Source organism: Eucyclogobius newberryi, unplaced genomic scaffold, assembly GCF_026437365.1.
Source record: "Eucyclogobius newberryi isolate DKJ021-1_F unplaced genomic scaffold, fEucNew1.0.hap1 SCAF_1, whole genome shotgun sequence".
Classification (NCBI taxonomy): Eukaryota; Metazoa; Chordata; class Actinopteri; order Gobiiformes; family Gobiidae; genus Eucyclogobius; species Eucyclogobius newberryi.
Genome location: NW_027315723.1, coordinates 41711491 through 41728624, shown reverse-complemented (window position 1 = coordinate 41728624; position 17134 = coordinate 41711491). Strand labels below are relative to the sequence as shown.

Below are 17134 nucleotides of genomic sequence, written 5' to 3'. Positions count from 1 at the left end.
ATGCTGAGAAGGCTTTTGATTCTGTTAGTTGGCCATATTTAATTAAAGTGCCAAACAAATTCTAAATTGACGATTTAATATGATGGCCCAACATCAAGAATCAGAATCAATCATCTGACAAGTCCACTGACTCTGGAAAGGGGGTTCGGGCAGTGCTGCGCCTGGTCTCCCCTCCTGTTGGCTTTGTATTTGTAACAATTTGCCAAATTTATTAGACAATCAAAAACAATCGATGGGACGGAACATCAAATGGCCTGCTCTGCAGATTATCTTATATATTTGACCAAACCAGAAATGTCCATTCCTAATGTGATGCATTTTCTCAAAAAAAGATTGGTCCAATGTCTGAATACAAAATGAATGTACAAAAAACTTAATAATTTCATTCTGGAAAGACCTACCCATTTAAATGCCAAAGATAATAGCCTAGATATTTAGGTGTTGTTCTCCCTATCAAGACCGATCAACAATTCTGGAGAAAAAATATATCCTTCTTTTTATTAATATAAATGAAAGATCTTGAAAAATGTAACCTTATCCCCTATTTAAGTCTAAGTCAAAGGATTGAAACTTTAAAAATGAATGTTTTGCCCAGGTTTCTCTATCTCTTCCAGACTCTTAAGATTTATATCCCCAACCGGATGCTTGATAAGTAGAATAAAGCAATCTCAAGATTTACATGGCAAGGAAAAAACCTGTATCCGATTCAAAAGAAACGAATTATAGGTATACCTTCTTTGAAAAATTGCTATATTTTCGGCTCAGATCCCTGTGATCTGAGCCTTGCTATACTGTTGTGACCCAGAATATGAAGCTGGCACTGGCAGATGACTCTTGGGTGAAATCTGTTCTTACTAGGAGCTAATCAGAAAATTGAAACAAAACAAAGATGTTCAAATGTTAAATTGGTAACAGCACAGACTCCAGATTTAAAGTCTGGACAACAAAAGATATAAAAGTCTTTTACCAGATTGTAAAGGAGAATAATGGGAAAAGCTTTGATGAGCTGAAAGAATTGGATTATCAGGACTTTTAAATGTATCCACCAATAAGGAGTTATTATAACCAAGAAATTAAAAATTATAATGACCCTCATCAGAAAGGGTTTATTGCCATTGTCAATGAAAAAAATTCACAAACATAGGAACTTGTCTTGGTGATCAGTGCAACATAAGACAATGAACAATTAATAAGTAGGAACAATTTAAGTCTACAATGGGATAAAAATAACAATTAGCTATAAGATATAAAAAATAAGAATAAAAATAAAAAAATAGGCTTAATATGTACACAAATTTACAGTTGTACAGATATACATACAGTATGTAGTGCAGAAAGTGAACAGTGCAGTGAGTGAATACATTATGGTTGAACTGACAGTGTTTTAGAAGTGTTCATAAGTCCAACGGTGTTGTATCTTGGCCGAAATAAAGTAGAACAACATCTCAATTTCCGTCGTGTATTTTAATCACAACTTTATCACAGGTACATGCGGCGCATCACTTGCTCGAGAACTGGTAACAACATGCATACTAAAGGCAAGTGCGCCCTCTATTGGGGAGCACTAATAATGACACTCTATTGCACACAATAACACATTCACATTAAGAGGAGCAGAATATAGCACATACAATTCTCTAGTGCAATATACCACATCTCCCCCACCTTTAAGCGAACAACACGTAACTGTAATTTCAAATAATTAACGGTCACAACATAACACTGCAAACACATTTGTAAACAACTCTTGTACTTTCTTTTACTTTAGCGAACAAAATCTTTAAGATGAACAGGTGTACGTTTTTCTCTAGTCGAGCGTCTCACTTCTGACTCAACCTGACTGTCTGGAGCAAGAGGTAATTCTGCAACCCTCTCTTGATTAGAAGTAGTCAGTTCTAACATGGATTTGTTTTGTGTCTGCCCTGACTCGAGAGTAGTTTGGGTAACACTTGGAAACAACGGCAAGGTAGGCTCTTTTTCAACAGTTAGCTCCGGATCGGACAATCTAGATCTAACCTGATCTACATGCCTTTTCATCACTTGACCACTTCCAACACTGACGGTATAAGAAAGGGGTCCCGAACAGTCTTGTACCACACCAGGAATCCATTTTGGTCCATAGGAATAATTTCTGATGAGAACGTCATCTCCAGATGAATAGCATCTCGATTTGCAGTGGCTGTCGTGAGTTTCTTTTTGTTTCAGTTGTTTTTGTTGAACTTTTGTTTTCATGTCCGGCATAACCAAATCCAGGGCGGATCTCAGTCTGCGTGACATCATCAACTCTGCAGGTGACAAACCTGTTGTGGCGTGAGGTGTAATTCTGTAACCAAACAAGAATCTCGAAAGCCTGGTTTGTATTGTTCCTTCATTCATCTTTTTCATCCCCACTTTGAAGGTTTGAACCGCTCTCTCAGCGAGCCCATTTGAGGACTTGTGAAAGGGAGCAGACCTCACGTGACGTATGCCATTTTGGTTCATGAATGTCTCAAACGCCGCACTTGTGAAGCAGGTCCCGTTGTCGGACACAAGCATTTTTGGTAGACCAAAAACACTAAAACTTTGTCTAAGTTTCTCAATTGTCACTTGTGAAGTGCTAGTCTTTGTTGGATAAATGTCCAACCACTTGGAATGAGCATCCACAATCACAAGAAACATTTCTCCAAGGAAAGGTCCCGCGTAGTCCACATGAATCCTTGACCATGGCGACTCAGGCCATTCCCACGGGTGCAATGGTGCATGAGCCTGGTGCTTTTTGGTGAGATTGACACTCATGACATGCCTGAACAGTTTTTTCTACATCCTGGTCCATTCCTGGCCACCACATGTATGATCTTGCCAGACCTTTCATTTTTGTCATTCCGCTGTGAGTTTGATGTAGAAGTTTGAGCATATACTCTCTCCCTTTTGTTGGAATAACAACTCGAGCTCCCCAGAGAACACAGCCGTCTTTTACGCTGAGCTCCATTCTTCTCTGGTGGAAAGGTTTAAGACCCGGTTCTGTTTCAGCAGGCCAACCCTTTAGGATGTATCCATGGACGTGAGTTAGTATTTCGTCTTTGGAAGTCCACTTTTTTATTTGGTTTGCATCGACCAATGTCTCATCTAACAAGTCCATCATCAGAACTTGCTCAGTCCTCTCCTCTTCCTTTAGTTTGACCGGAACTGGCAATCTGCTCAGGGCGTCGGCATTAGCATGGTTTTTTCCTGGTTTGTACACAATATTATACATGTACGCACTGAGTTTAACTGCCCACCTTTGAACTCTTGGAGATCCCATTTGGGGAATCGGCTTCTTTTCACTGAACAGATAAACCAGCGGCTTGTGATCGGTATAAATGGTGAAGTTCCGTCCATATATGTATTTATGAAATTTTTCCACACCAAATATCACGGCCAGTCCTTCTTTGTCCAGTTGTGAGTATCTTGTCTCGGCAGGTTGCAAAGTGCGCGAGACAAATCCAATCGGTCTCTCACTTCCATCTTCCATGACGTGTGATAGCACTGCTCCTACTCCATACGGTGACGCATCACACGACAGTATCAGCTCTCGATCAGCTGAGTAGTGTACCAGAACATCCGACGTGTTCAGCAAGTCTTTAGAGTTTCGAAAAGCTTGTTCCTGTTCTTTGTTCCATTTCCAACAAACATCATGTCTCAACAGTTCGTGTAACGGAGCCAATCTTGTTGCTAAGTTGGGAAGGAACTTGTTGTAGTAATTTAACAGTCCCAGGAACGATTTCAGCTCTGTGACATTTGTAGGAGCTGGAGCATCTTGGATTGCTTTGACTTTTTTACACACTGGATGTAATCCTTGTGAATCCACTCTGTATCCCAAATACTCCACTTCATCCTGAAGAAAGGTGCACTTATTTCTTCTGAGGCGCAATCCAGCTTCTTTTAGCTTTGTCAGCACAATATCCAGATTCTTTAAGTGATCAGCCTTGTCCACCCCACTGACCAAAATATCATCCAGATAAACCACGACCAGAGGAATCCCACTTAAGAGACTCTCCATGGTCCTTTGGAATATGGCTGGAGCTGACGCCACACCAAACGGTAGTCTGTTGTAAGTGAACAGTCCTCTGTGTGTGTTCACCGTGAGGTATTTCTTTGCCTCATCATCCATCAATATCTGTTGATAAGCATGACTCATATCTAGTTTGGTGAATTGTGTGCCTTTAGCTAGTGCATTGAACAAATCATCCACTCTGGGTATTGGATGCTGCTCCAATGAGGAAACAGTGTTTACAGTTAGTTTGTAGTCTCCACATAACCTAACGGTTCCCACTGGTTTCAGGATGGGTACAACAGGCGCGGCCCATTCAGCATATTTCACAGGTGTGATAATTTCCTCTTAACAATCTGTCAATTTCCTCATCCACTTTTGCTCTCATTGCATAAGGAATCGATTTTGGACGAAAGAAACGCGGAACAGCATTTTCTTTCACATGAATTGTGGCTTTAGTGCCCTTTACAGTGCCAAGTTCCTCTTTGAACACTTCTTCGTTCTTACACAGTATTTCTTGTAGCGTTATCTGTTTCTCCAAGTGTAAGTGCTGTACCTGACGAGCTTTATTTTTCGCTTTCACCTCTTTCCAGTCCAACTGAATTTCCTCAAGCCAGCCTCTGCCCAGCAGTGTGGGGCCATCTCCTTTAACAAGAACCAACGGCAGTTTAGCTCTTTGCTGATTATATTTGACTTTCACATAAGCAGCTCCCACCACTTTCACTGGGTCTCCGGTGTAAGTCTCCAACTTTATTTGCACTGGCTTGATGCGAGGAGTTTCTCCATCTTCCCATGTTGTTTGAAATGTCTTCTCATTCATTACTGTGAGACTGCAGCCTGTATCTATTTCAAAACCAATTCTTTTTTCATTTAGTTTCATGCTCACAATGTACGGCTCAACTTTCCTCAAATGTATTTCACTTATACGTCCCAGTTTGAACTTCATACACTGTAATGCAAAAGGACTGTCTTCCGAGCTGTCCGTGTTGCTATCCTCTTGTTGCTCTTGAACATTATGTGAGCGGTAGCTTGAATTTCTCTGATCCTTTTTTCCAGCATTAAATTTAGCATGTCCCTTCTGTTGTTTACTTTTTGTTCGACAAGCTCTTGCAAATATGTCCCACTTTTCCACATGCATGACATTTTTCTTGTTTGAACTTACATTCACCTGGGTTGTGTTGTCCTTTGCAACGATAGCATTCCTGCGTTGTGCTCTTGAACGCTCCACTGCTGTACGAACCCTTGTTTAGTTTGAAGCACCTTGTCACTGCGTTTGGATTCTGGAGGTCCAATGCGTTTTTATTTGCTGTTTCCGAAGCAACTGCAATAGAATACGCTTTTTCACAAGTTAAGTCCGTTTCTGCCAGGAGTCGTCGTTGAATGCGATTATCATTGATACCACACACGATCCTGTCTCTCAACTTTTGCTGTAATGTGTCGCCGTAATTACAGTCCTGTGCCAGCCTCCGCAGCTCGGCAACGTAATCCAACACTGACTCGTTTGGCTTACGACTCCGGGAATCAAACTTGTACCTTTGGACGATTTCACTTGGTTTCGGGTCGAAATGGTTCTTCATCAACAACACCAGTTGCTGATAAGTTTTATCTTTTGGTTTCTCCGGGCTGAGGAGATTCCGCATTAAACTGTACGTAGATGCGCCGACCACACTGAGGAGAATTGCTCTCTGCTTGTCTCCGTTATCAATTTCGTTGGCCTCAAAAAACTGCTCCATTATTTCACAGTATTCTTCCCAGCTTTGATTTTTAGCATCAAACGCTGCTAGAGTGCCAATGGTCGCCATCTTCCAGCTTTTTTTTCTTTCGCGTTTCTCTCTCCCCCTTCTTTTTTTTTCACCAAAAAACAAAATCTTTACCCGTTCAAAGTTCTTTATCCTCGTCGCCAAAAAGATGTTGTATCTTGGCCGAAATAAAGTAGAACAACATCTCAATTTCCGTCGTGTATTTTAATCACAACTTTATCACAGGTACATGCGGAGCATCACTTGCTCGAGAACTGGTAACAACATGCATACTAAAGGCAAGTGCGCCCTCTATTGGGGAGCACTAATAATGACACTCTATTGCACACAATAACACATTCACATTAAGAGGAGCAGAATATAGCACATACAATTCTCTAGTGCAATATACCACAAACGGCAGAGGGAAAAAAACGGTTCTTGTGACGGGAGGTTCTGGTTCGGATGGACCGTAGCCTCCTTCCTGTGGGGAGTTGCTCAAATAGTCCATGTCCAGGGTGAAAAGTGTCAGCTGTAATCCGACCTGCACGACCCAGAGCCCTGGAGACGAACCAGTCCTGCAGAGATGGAAGTCCGCAGCCAATCACCAAGCATAACCCTAACCCAAATATTGGACTTCGATAAACAATGCCATACAGACAATGTTTTACATCACCATCCCAATGGATTTCAGAACTCTGTATTTAGGCCTCAGGATTCTGTTTGAACCTCTGTTTTTTGCTGCTTTGATCGTGATAGTTTGGGCTTTAGTCTGATTGAGAGAACATTTGCATTGCTTTCCTTATCAATGCATGTCTGATTTAATTTCAGATTTGTATAACGAATATGAATTAGAGAGAGGGTGAAATATAAAATGTTTGGGACCCTTATTTTAGAAAATTTCTAACCTTACTCCCCCATTTGGTGCCCATGTATGTACACAGTACACATAACACCAGTGACAAATAAACTTGCCTCTATTCCCTCTTAGTATTTACAATAAAATGGCTACATTTGAAACAGAATCATATTTGTTGTGTGTCCCTCTCAGAAAGCCAAATGCTGGCAGAGAACATTCCCGTGCCGTCCAGTCTGGTCCCCATCGCCACAATCGATCTGGTCCAGAGCCACAGTTCAGCGGGGAGCTCCACCCCAGTGTTCCCTGTGAAGAAGACCAAACACCAGGAGGAGCAAGAGGACCCATGCCGCCCAGCCTGGGTGCTTTCAGGGGCTCCCTGGGTCACCATTGCCTTTGTTGTGGTGCAGATCAAAGAGATGATGCGCCTTGGCAGGGGGGAGCGGCCGTCCGAGAGCCAGCCTTTGCAGGTGAGCTAAGAGCAGCCACACAACCCTCACTTGGCCTGGGTTTCACCACAAACCCTTTGGGTATGAGCAGAGTCATACTGCAATTGTTACCATCCGCCTATTTTGCCCTGTGCACAAGGGTGGGACATACCCATTGCTTATTAAAAGAGGATCTTATATGAACACTGTCAAGGCTTCAGAACTTACATTACAGAAGCACAAAATACATAATTTTTTTAGTCTCGCCTGAATATTGTCAATTTGTAAAGGTCCTAAGGAAGACATACTTCATTGTGTGCTTATGCTATTCGCTGTACATGCTGTTTATCTTGTTGACAACAACTGTGTAAAGTTTCAGATATCTAGGAATAGGCATTTTGGTGCTGTTGACCTTTTTGTATAAAAAAGTATATTCAGAACAAGTTATCCAAATGTGACTGGCCACGGGAAAAACCGCCACAAGTCGGCACCGACCAAACTGAGATAAAGCCAAAATAAGATTTTTTTTTCTTCAGGTTTGTGATTTTCGTTTTTTTGCAGAATGTGCAAGTTGAAATTATGAATGAGCCCCTCTGTGCTTCAGATAACAATATTGGTTATCTTAAAAGTATACATTAAGCTGTTAAAAATGGGTAGTTTTCGGGTCTTTTTCCAGCGCTCCTCGGGGCGTCATCTTATGTAATGTTGTTATTTTTTGACCAATCAGCTTTGGAAGCACATGGCTACTTATTCAGCAGCAGCTACATGTTCCTCGGAGACATTTCATTCATTTATCTGGACTTTCTCCAGAGCTTATGATTCTACCACTACTACATCTATCAAATGCCACAGGCGAAAAGAAAGTGCCCCAGTCCTGCTATGTTGTGTTGTTTGTTCCTGCGCTAGCTCGTGGCTAACTCGGCTAGCTCGTGTCATTGTTGTTGTTATTGGCCTCTCTGTGGCTTATTTTTTGGTGGTGTTCTGTATTTCTTGACCTGTGGGTTGTGTGGGTCGTGCGGGGTGTGTTTTTATGGTTTTTGGTGTTAGTTTTCATGATTTTATTGTCACTTTTGCCGCTGAGTTTGGCTTGTTCCACCGGAGCCAAACGGAGCTAAGCTAAGCTATGCTAAGCTGTGAGATCTGCAGCACTGGACCCCTGCATTGCATTGCAACGGAACTGAGGTACTTTTACTCTTAAGGATTGCTTTAACACTGTGTTTCATGGTGGTCTGGTGTTAGTTTTCGCGATTTTCGTCACTTTTGCCTCGGGCACCGGAGCAGACTGCTAAGCTATGCTATGCTGCTTCAGCTCCAGGCTTTTGTCAGCCTGCACTACACTGCGGTGTAGTTTTCGGCGTTGTTCTGTATATCTTGACCCGTGGGTTGTGTGTGTCGTGCGGTGTGTGTATTATGGTGTTTTATGGTGTTAGTTTTTGTGATTTTCGTCACTTTTTGGAGGCTACACTGGAGCCGGACGAAGCTAAGGCGCTGCTTCAGGCTGCTGTTGTTTCTTCCTGTTAGCAACTAGGCAGGGCTAGCCCGCGGATTGTGTTGGTCGTGCAGGGTTTGTTTGGTATAGTTTTTGTGATTTTATTGTGACTTATTGCCGGCTTTTGCGTCTGCTAAGCTGAAGCTCCAGGCTTTTGTCAGCCCCGAGCCCGAATTGTTAAATCAAAAGTTGGCTAATCCCCCCGGTGCTGAATCAAAAGTAAATATTTAAATTCAACTCCGACTTCTGGATGGTAGAGATGTGATTCGTTAACGTGAAAATAACTTTCACATTCTTGGATTAATAATTTTTTTAGGGCTGGGCAAGTTAACACGTTATTGTGTTAACTCATCACTTATTTAACGCGATCAATTATTTTAACGCGCATTAACGCAGGTCGGATTCTCCTGGTCCGCACCAGTTCTAAAGCCTCGCTGCGGCCGAATCGCGCCCGACGCAGAATTTGAGAGCGTGTACATCAGAAAGACAAACGCACCAGACGCGCGTTCTCGACACGCCGGACTCATGTCCGTAGAATACACTCAGCAGCAGACGTGCGTTCGAGTCGTCCTGCGCACATGCGCAGTCGAGGAGTTGTGCTGTGTTGCTTTTCTCGTGGTGTAAATGGAGTTTAATGTTGGACCATGGCTTTGTTTTATTAACTTTACAAAGTCAGGGGCTAGGCGCCAGCCGAGGCGACCCGCCGACGGGCGCCGTAGCTGGGGAGATCCGCGAGGAGGGCCCGGCGCGCGTCTTTATGAGCTGAAAACGTGAATAATCTGGTGTGCCTTAGCAACTGGCTTAGTGCAGAGGAGTAAAAAACACCCATTTTTAGGAATCTACAAACTTTTCTGGTTCTTTTCAATGCCCTGGCAGTGGCAATAAGCTTTAGTTTTGTGTTTGATAACATTGTTTAAGTTAAAATGTACACAATGTATTTATTTGTATTTAACTGGTTAAGTGTTTGTTTGCACAACTAATGTTATGGTACTTTAGTGTCAAGTTCTAAGAATTTACAAACTGTACTGAAGTGTTTTCTGGTTTAGGGACATTTGGTACTAGACTGGTTATGCTGCTCCCTAAAATGTGTTTTGAGTGTCTAATGTTTAATGAGATTACAATGTTTCTGACGTTACCTCCGAAGTGGCCTGTTAATCTTTAATGATTGTGGCTCAGGATTTTGTGGCAAGTGAATATTTAATATTTTATTTAACTGCTACTGAATAAAAATGCTGATGCACTTTACACTTCTTTTGAATTCATTTTGAATTTTGCACGTAAAAATGCGATTAATCGTGATTAATCCGGGAAATAATGTGATTAATCGCGATTAAAAATTTTAATCGTTCCCCAGCCCTAACATTTTTATTATGTACTGAAACACCTCTGAATTCTGTTTATCGACAAATGGCAATAAACCCTATTCCGATTCAGATTCTTTGATGCTATAAGTATTTCCATTTTAACATAGTAACTTCTAATTCTGATTCAAGCCCAATGCAAGTCCTAATGAAAATAGCACTACATCAATCTGTCAGTGTGACAGGGGGAGGTCTTATTTCAATGAGATGCAAATGAGCACCCCTGTGACTATGGGCTCACTCAGGTGAAAAACTTTGAGCCCTGTTTTCTCAGTGAAAGGTTTTGAGAGTTGTAAACATTCAAATGACCACAACTTACTCAATTATCAGATGTGCATGAGTGAGACATCATTGCATAGCATCACACTTTCAGAATCTGTGAATAACTCAAAATGTCACAAATATGTGCCAACTGTGCCAAACTGTTTTACTACAATTGTAGCTCCTCTATGATAATAAAACATGCATTTAGATGTTTTGTAGACCACTAATACTTGTTATAACTGCTAAAAACAATGTATGTGAAAATGTGTAAATATGAGTTTACCCATGAATTTCCCATATAGAGGTGAACATTTTTTTGTAATATTTTAATTTAAAAAAAAAATTGGTATTTTTTATACATTATATCTAACAAAATGCGCGTCCAAAGGGCTAACAAAATCAGAAAACGTGATGCGTAAAATCTATTCTCCGCATGCCTCAAAAACTGGCTCTTGACTGCCTTTGCGCATGTGAATAGAGAAGATTCTGTGTTAGGAAGCCCTAAAACCCACCCACCGTTCGAAAGCTTAGCTCATTGGCTAGAATAATATGTCAATCAAAATGTTCTACGTCATCTTAAGCCGACGCTATGTGCATGTAAAGTTTAAAGTTTAAACAACATGAGCGGGTACGTCGGAAGCGGCGCATTTTTTTTCCGGAGGCTTGTGGATGGTCTCATTCTGTAGCTAACAGTGTGAGTAAAAGATCGATGCCACCAAACATCTTATAACTCTTATAACAGGTTATTTGTTATGGACGGAGAAATGCGCCGGACGAGCGTTTGTTGTGAATATTTTCACAGAAGAAAACTTTGTTTACTTGACAATATCTCGAAATCGGATAACTTCAGTAAAAATACAAGTGGATATTGTTTTTCTGTGGATCATTACGGACAGAACGAGTCCACTTAATGAAGGATTGAACGCCGATGAGGTCGTCATAATTTGATGAAAAGTTGAGACTTTATGACAGTAATTGCTTCTTGGGGCGTATTATTCAATCAAATGACATATTCGTTTTGTTGAGAAAATAATCTTTAAACTTATGGAAAACTTGCTGGTATTACAATGAAAATAAAAGTGATGATGTAATAGAACTTTAAAGTATGGTTTTCGCCCGCGCGTAGGCAGAGGGGCGTGAACAGGTTAACAGTATAGTTAACCTAGACAGTATCACCATCAGGGTTACGCCCTTACCTTGAATTTTCCAATTTAATCCAAATGCTTTGATTAAGGCAGACATGTAGTAGCGCAACAGTGACTGCACACAAAATTATTTTCCTAAAATGTTGTTCTTTAGTAAGGGTAGTGCTATGGAACTTTGATATCTTTGCTTATCCCACTGGTAACTGTAACAACATGGACAGGACAGACATAATGCACTGGCTCTGCTTTCTTTCCTCCCTCTATCCTCAGGCCACAGCATGCTTATTTCACTCAAATGTGTGTACATTAGTGATGTGCGGACTCTTTCTCTCGCTTGCTCTCTCTCTCTGTGTGGCATAGTTTCAAGAAGCTTCTGCAAAATTAGAATATTTATTTCCATCCATTATTTTTCACCAATTGATCTTGTATTGTTAATGGGAGAGAGACAACTGAATGGGGGGGGGGGCAAATTAATGCATCATTGGCTGTTAATATGATATTGTAATTGCTATGCTACATTTACATAAATCCCATTTAGTTTAAGAGATAAGATAAGCCTTTGTGTGTCCACACAATGGGGAAATTTCGTGGGGGGAAAAAAGTTTATTTTAGTTATATTTTTGTGAAACGTCCATTATATGCGATCAGGGGACTTCAACCTATAATAAGTGAGCAACTAATTTCATTTTAAGTGGGGAATTCTTAAACACACCGACATTTAGATTCCTTCTTTTATTCCTACTTTGTCGCTTAAAGGTTGAATGGACGATTTTTTTGGCATAAATTTGAGTCTTATTTCCTCGTGGCGTGGACTGCCGATTAGTCTTGCCACGTATCAATCACAAAACGCACCTACCGCTCACCTGCAGCCGCGTGCGGCTCGTCCCACATTTCCGCGTGTCTGAGCGCATTGATCTATCATAATATAGTTCCCTCAGTGTACGGGGAAAATGAAGACGGAGAAAGACTGTTCAAGCTGACTCATAAGTAGACGGAAATCTACGGGAGACGAGGGATGCGATGCGATCCATCGCGCTAATAAACAAACGCACGTGTGTGTTGTATCAGTCCGCATGGGGGAGTGTGCATGCGCACTTCCGCCTGCGTTCTCAAATCGCTGAAGAATCGTCCATTGCGCCTTTAAAGCAAAAGCACTTGCCCTATCAAATCCTTTGTTGGCCTGCCCTCCTCATGTACAAAACCTATTTGTCAATTAGTCATCACATTTAAAAAAAAAAAAAAAAATTAAGAAAAATGCGATTTTGTTTATTATTCATGATGACCATACCTGAAAACGTATAAGCTTCAGATTTAAAACACTACATTGCTCATGGGTTTTGTGTCTTGTGTCCAACTTTGAAGTGTTTTCTAAGACAACTGTAGGAGAAAAGGCCAAAAGTACAAAAGGTGCACTTTTGTCAGCGCCGTGTTAGTTCCAATACTTCCTGTATGACTTAGGGCGGGGTCATAATATTACATGTTCTCCCATAAAGTATTTTTTTGGAGTGAGCGTCATATTTTTACTGCCACTTTTTTTGGCGTCTGGCTCCCATTGGCCCCATGTTAATCAATTTTTGAGGTGGCGCTACTGAGCCATCTTTTAATATTTTTTCACGGAACCTTCACTCAAAATTAGAACCCCCAGAGTTCTTATTTTTGATACCACTCACGAGCATATTCATCTTTGTTTACTACTCGTTTTTGCGTTTTTCCAGCTCCCGGATACAATATTAATAATAATAATGATAACTAATAATAATAACTTTTTTCAGCTATTTTTTTCCATTATAAAACCTCAAGCTAGACTCAAGTAATTTTGTCACATTGTGCCCAAGCACACAATAACTCCTTATAAATATTTTCAGTTGTCTAGGACAAATAAATTGTCTTTTATGCATTTTTAAAAATCAAATTTGGAGAGAGCGCTAGAGAGCCATATTATTAGCTAGCCACTACATTTGCATATCATTGCGTTCAGCTTTGAAATCTCCACAAACGCGAAATCAAAATCTTCCCCAAATTTTTTTTTTAAGAAACTTAAAACTTTGTTTAAACTTCACGATGACCATACCCAAAAACGTATCAGCTTCAGATTTAACACATTTCATTGCTCATGGGTTTTGTGTCTTGTAGCCAAGTTTGAAATGTTTTCGATGAAAAATGTAAGAGAAAATGCCAAATGTACGACGATGTGCACTTTTGTCGGCATCGTGTTTGATCCAATATGGTCGACTTCCTGTATGACTTGGGGCAGGGTCATAATATTATTTTTTACATGTTCTCCCATAAAGTATTTTTTGGAGTGAGCGTCATATTTTTACTGTCACTTTTTTTTTGCGTCAGGCTCCCATTGGCCCCATGTTATTTGATTTTTGAGGTGGCACTACTGAGCCGTCTTTCAATATTTTTACACAAAACCTTCACTCAAAATTAGAACTCAAGGAGTTCTAATTTTCTATACCACTCACGAGCATATCCGTCTTACTTGATTTTTTTCGTTTTTCCAGCCCCCGGATACAATATTAATAAGTCCCTCGTTGTCATGGAATCAGACAATACACCGATGCTATTCCTTAACACATAGAGAACACAATTCAACTTAGAATATGAAACGACACAGAAATATCAGACATTTGTATGGCAAGCTTGGGAGAAAACGCTGGGCTGCGTCAGCCAGGCCGTTGTAAGCAGCCTGGCTGACCCTCCTGCGTCTCACCCCGTTTTTTCCCATGCTGGTTGGTTTTATTAGATATTCTGGAATAGGCGGGTCACATTTCTCATTGGTCAGCTTCACATCAAGGCACTTGTTTTACAGCTGGTATTTTTCCTAGAGATCAAGCCTTGGGTAAACATTACCCAAACGCCTCTGGGCTGTCACCCCCCCCCTCGGGTAAACATCCTTTGGCCCATCTTTACGACCCCTTCACAAATGCAGTTTGTCACACACCCGTTCTTCTCTTAGACTAATGATGCAGATAAAATATCACTATTATGCAGATAAAATACAATCATATATTCACATTTTATCACATTTCCCTCCTGTTTATCAAAGCATTAGTCTACTGTCTCATACGCCAAACACATTACTCTTTTCAGTTTTCAACATGTCTTTCATTTTGGTGTTAAAATGACACTTTTACACTCAAAAAGTTTATGCACAGTTCTCAACATTGAACACACTCCTTTTCTCTCGGCCCACAACATTTCTACTGCATTACTGTCCTAAATTTTGAGTCAGATTGGTCAATCTCTGTAATTTGACAAACAGACAATTTATCTTGTCTATAATCTGTGCGGTGTGATGGGAAATATAGAAGTACAAGCGGAAAGCCCTTAAACCCGCTGCTCTCTGGTCAGTCTCTGGACTGACCTCTGGACACCCCAATAGAAGCAAATACGTAGTATCAGGTGCTACTGGGATCAGATTGTCCACTAACCTCTCGACCTTGACCCTGCGGTATGGTTCTGGGTGATGCTGGTCTTTGTTATGACCATGGCTGGCCACAAAAGGGATACATAGGCACAACATCCCACAAGTGTCCCCACACCACCATACGTCCTCTCAGCACTGTGTCCCCACATCACCATACGTCCTCGCTTGGTTTCTTAAGAGACCTCCTTCCGCTACTCGCTTCGGTCACACCTATGACACATATGAACTGGTACATTTCCCATCTCAATTCATAATCTCATTAACATTGCATGTAGTTATGTTGTAGCAGATAAAAATCTCTTAGTTAGCATAAACAATGGTGGCAACAATATGCCATTGTGTTTCTTCAGCTACTGTCATGTCAATTGTACATTATACATTTCACATTACACATTTCATAACCTTTCATGTTGATCACTTTTTTTCTTCCCTATATTTTTCCTGGTCTGTGTATGTTTCATTTACCAGTATACACAGTTGTGACACACCATTGTATGTTGATCGATTGTCCCGATTGTCCCGATTGTCCCGATTGTCTGGTGCATAATACAGGTGTTCAGCACCCATATTATCGTCATCGCCATGATGATGATAACTGTTGATTTCTTTTCGCAGAGTATGGTACTCTGCGCACCGTAGCCTCTCGCTCTCGTTCATCGTAGCAGAGTATAGCACTTTACGCACTGTGGTCTCTGTGTCCATTCATCGTAGCAGAGTATCGTACTCTACCGTAGACTCTGGACAAAACTCATACAAACGAAGTCCTGCGTCTTGTAGATTGCTTATGGATCTGGTGCTGTGTTGTCTGCTGCACCCATGGTCTCGTCCCTCCTGGTGAGGACGACACGGTGTGGCTCCGTCCACTTTGCTCGTCCACTTGGCTCGTCTCTGTAAACACCACATCTCCAACACGATCTTGTCTTTTCGACAGTATAATGTATTTCAAACAGTTTTCTTGTTTACAATTTTTTTTTTTTTAGTAATTATTGATTCGGAATATTGGTTTACTCGTACCTCCCTCCATTTGATAAATGGCCTTGCCCATTTCTCAAACTTCTACATTTAAACAAAATTCAATAATCCAGATAGTTTACAACATTCAATAATCCAGGATGTAATCAAGGAAGAGATGGAATTGCGTCTGTCACTCCAACTCCGCAATGTCACCTCTTGACCTTTCACAGTTCAGTGGTCACATCCCTGGCTGAGCCCCCCCTTCCACGGCGCTGGGCCCCCACCCTGTGTGTCTGTAATCCGACACTGCCAAACCTATCTGTTTTACCACCATTTGTTTCAAACTCCAAATGTTTCAAACTCTAAATGTTTGGTCTCCATGCGTGTGCGTGTGTGTGCGCGCGCAATACAAATACATCAAACAATAATAATTATCTCAATAATTCCCCGTTGAGCTGGCCATAAGGGTCAGTTCACAATTTAGAGTATTAACATAAAATTTCACATCTCCTCTGTTGGTGTGGCCTGAATAAAATCGCCCATCTAATGTAATATGTGCTAATCTTCTATATGTGCTTCAGGTGAGTTTCAAACTCAATCTCTCACACCTGCTCATGTGGTGCTTTACAAACATTGTGTATTAGTTTGTTCTAGCAAGTCTATATGTGTATTAAAAAATCAAAATAATCCTAAACCTTCCCCTGGTTATAAGGCACATCTCTTTTATCAACCCTTTTTTCCCCCTTGTTGCCTACTTTCCTTTCTTTCCTTTGTCTCTCATCACATCTTCCACTCTGTCTTCCCCTCTGTTTCCCTCTGTCTTCCTCTGTCTTCTTCTCTTAACAGAGGAAACACCCATTTCCAAATTTCTAAACCTGCTTTTTCTTTCTCTCTTTCCACTTACTCTTTACCCTCACTTATCACACACTCGTCGGGACGATTCTCGTCCTTCGGCGGGGGCCTAATAAGAAACCAGGCGAAAATAAGAGCTCTTGTCTTTTCATGGCTCGAGCTAATTATGGCATAGGAAACCCAAAGAAAAAGTCCAGTTTTGTCCAAAGTCTGTCAAATGTATTAATTTTCATGTCAAGTCCGAATGTAATTTTTATTATTATTTTATTTTAATTTTATTACAAATGTCCAATATAAAATTAGTCCAGTCCTTGGTCGCCGGTGCATTTTGTCATACTTTTTCTGTAAGAACTTGCTTTTTTCGCTGCAGCCAGAAGGATGCTCCAGAAATAGCTGCCAATTGTGTCCATAGTTCTGAAATCCATTGGGATGGTGATGTCATACATTGTCTGTAAGGCTTTGTTGATCTCTGTCCAATACATGCAAACAACAGGACAATCCCAAAACACATGATAGTGATTTGTTTCCTGGTTGCCACATCCTTTCCAACATTCTGAATTTTCCTCTGAGTAATGGGCACTTTGAAACATAAAGTAGGAGACAC

The 17134-nt window shown here is 40.9% G+C and overlaps 1 protein-coding gene across 2 annotated transcripts in view; it reads left to right on the top strand.

Moving 5' to 3' along the window:
- LOC140361146 (major facilitator superfamily domain-containing protein 6-A-like) overlaps positions 1-17134 on the top strand; it is a 58516-nt gene that overhangs the window by 38306 nt on the left and 3076 nt on the right. For both annotated transcript variants that reach the window (XM_072446794.1, XM_072446785.1), the window contains exon 7: positions 6800-7074. In XM_072446794.1, coding sequence (XP_072302895.1) covers positions 6800-7074 — 275 coding nt within the window. The remainder of the gene's footprint in view (positions 1-6799; positions 7075-17134) is intronic.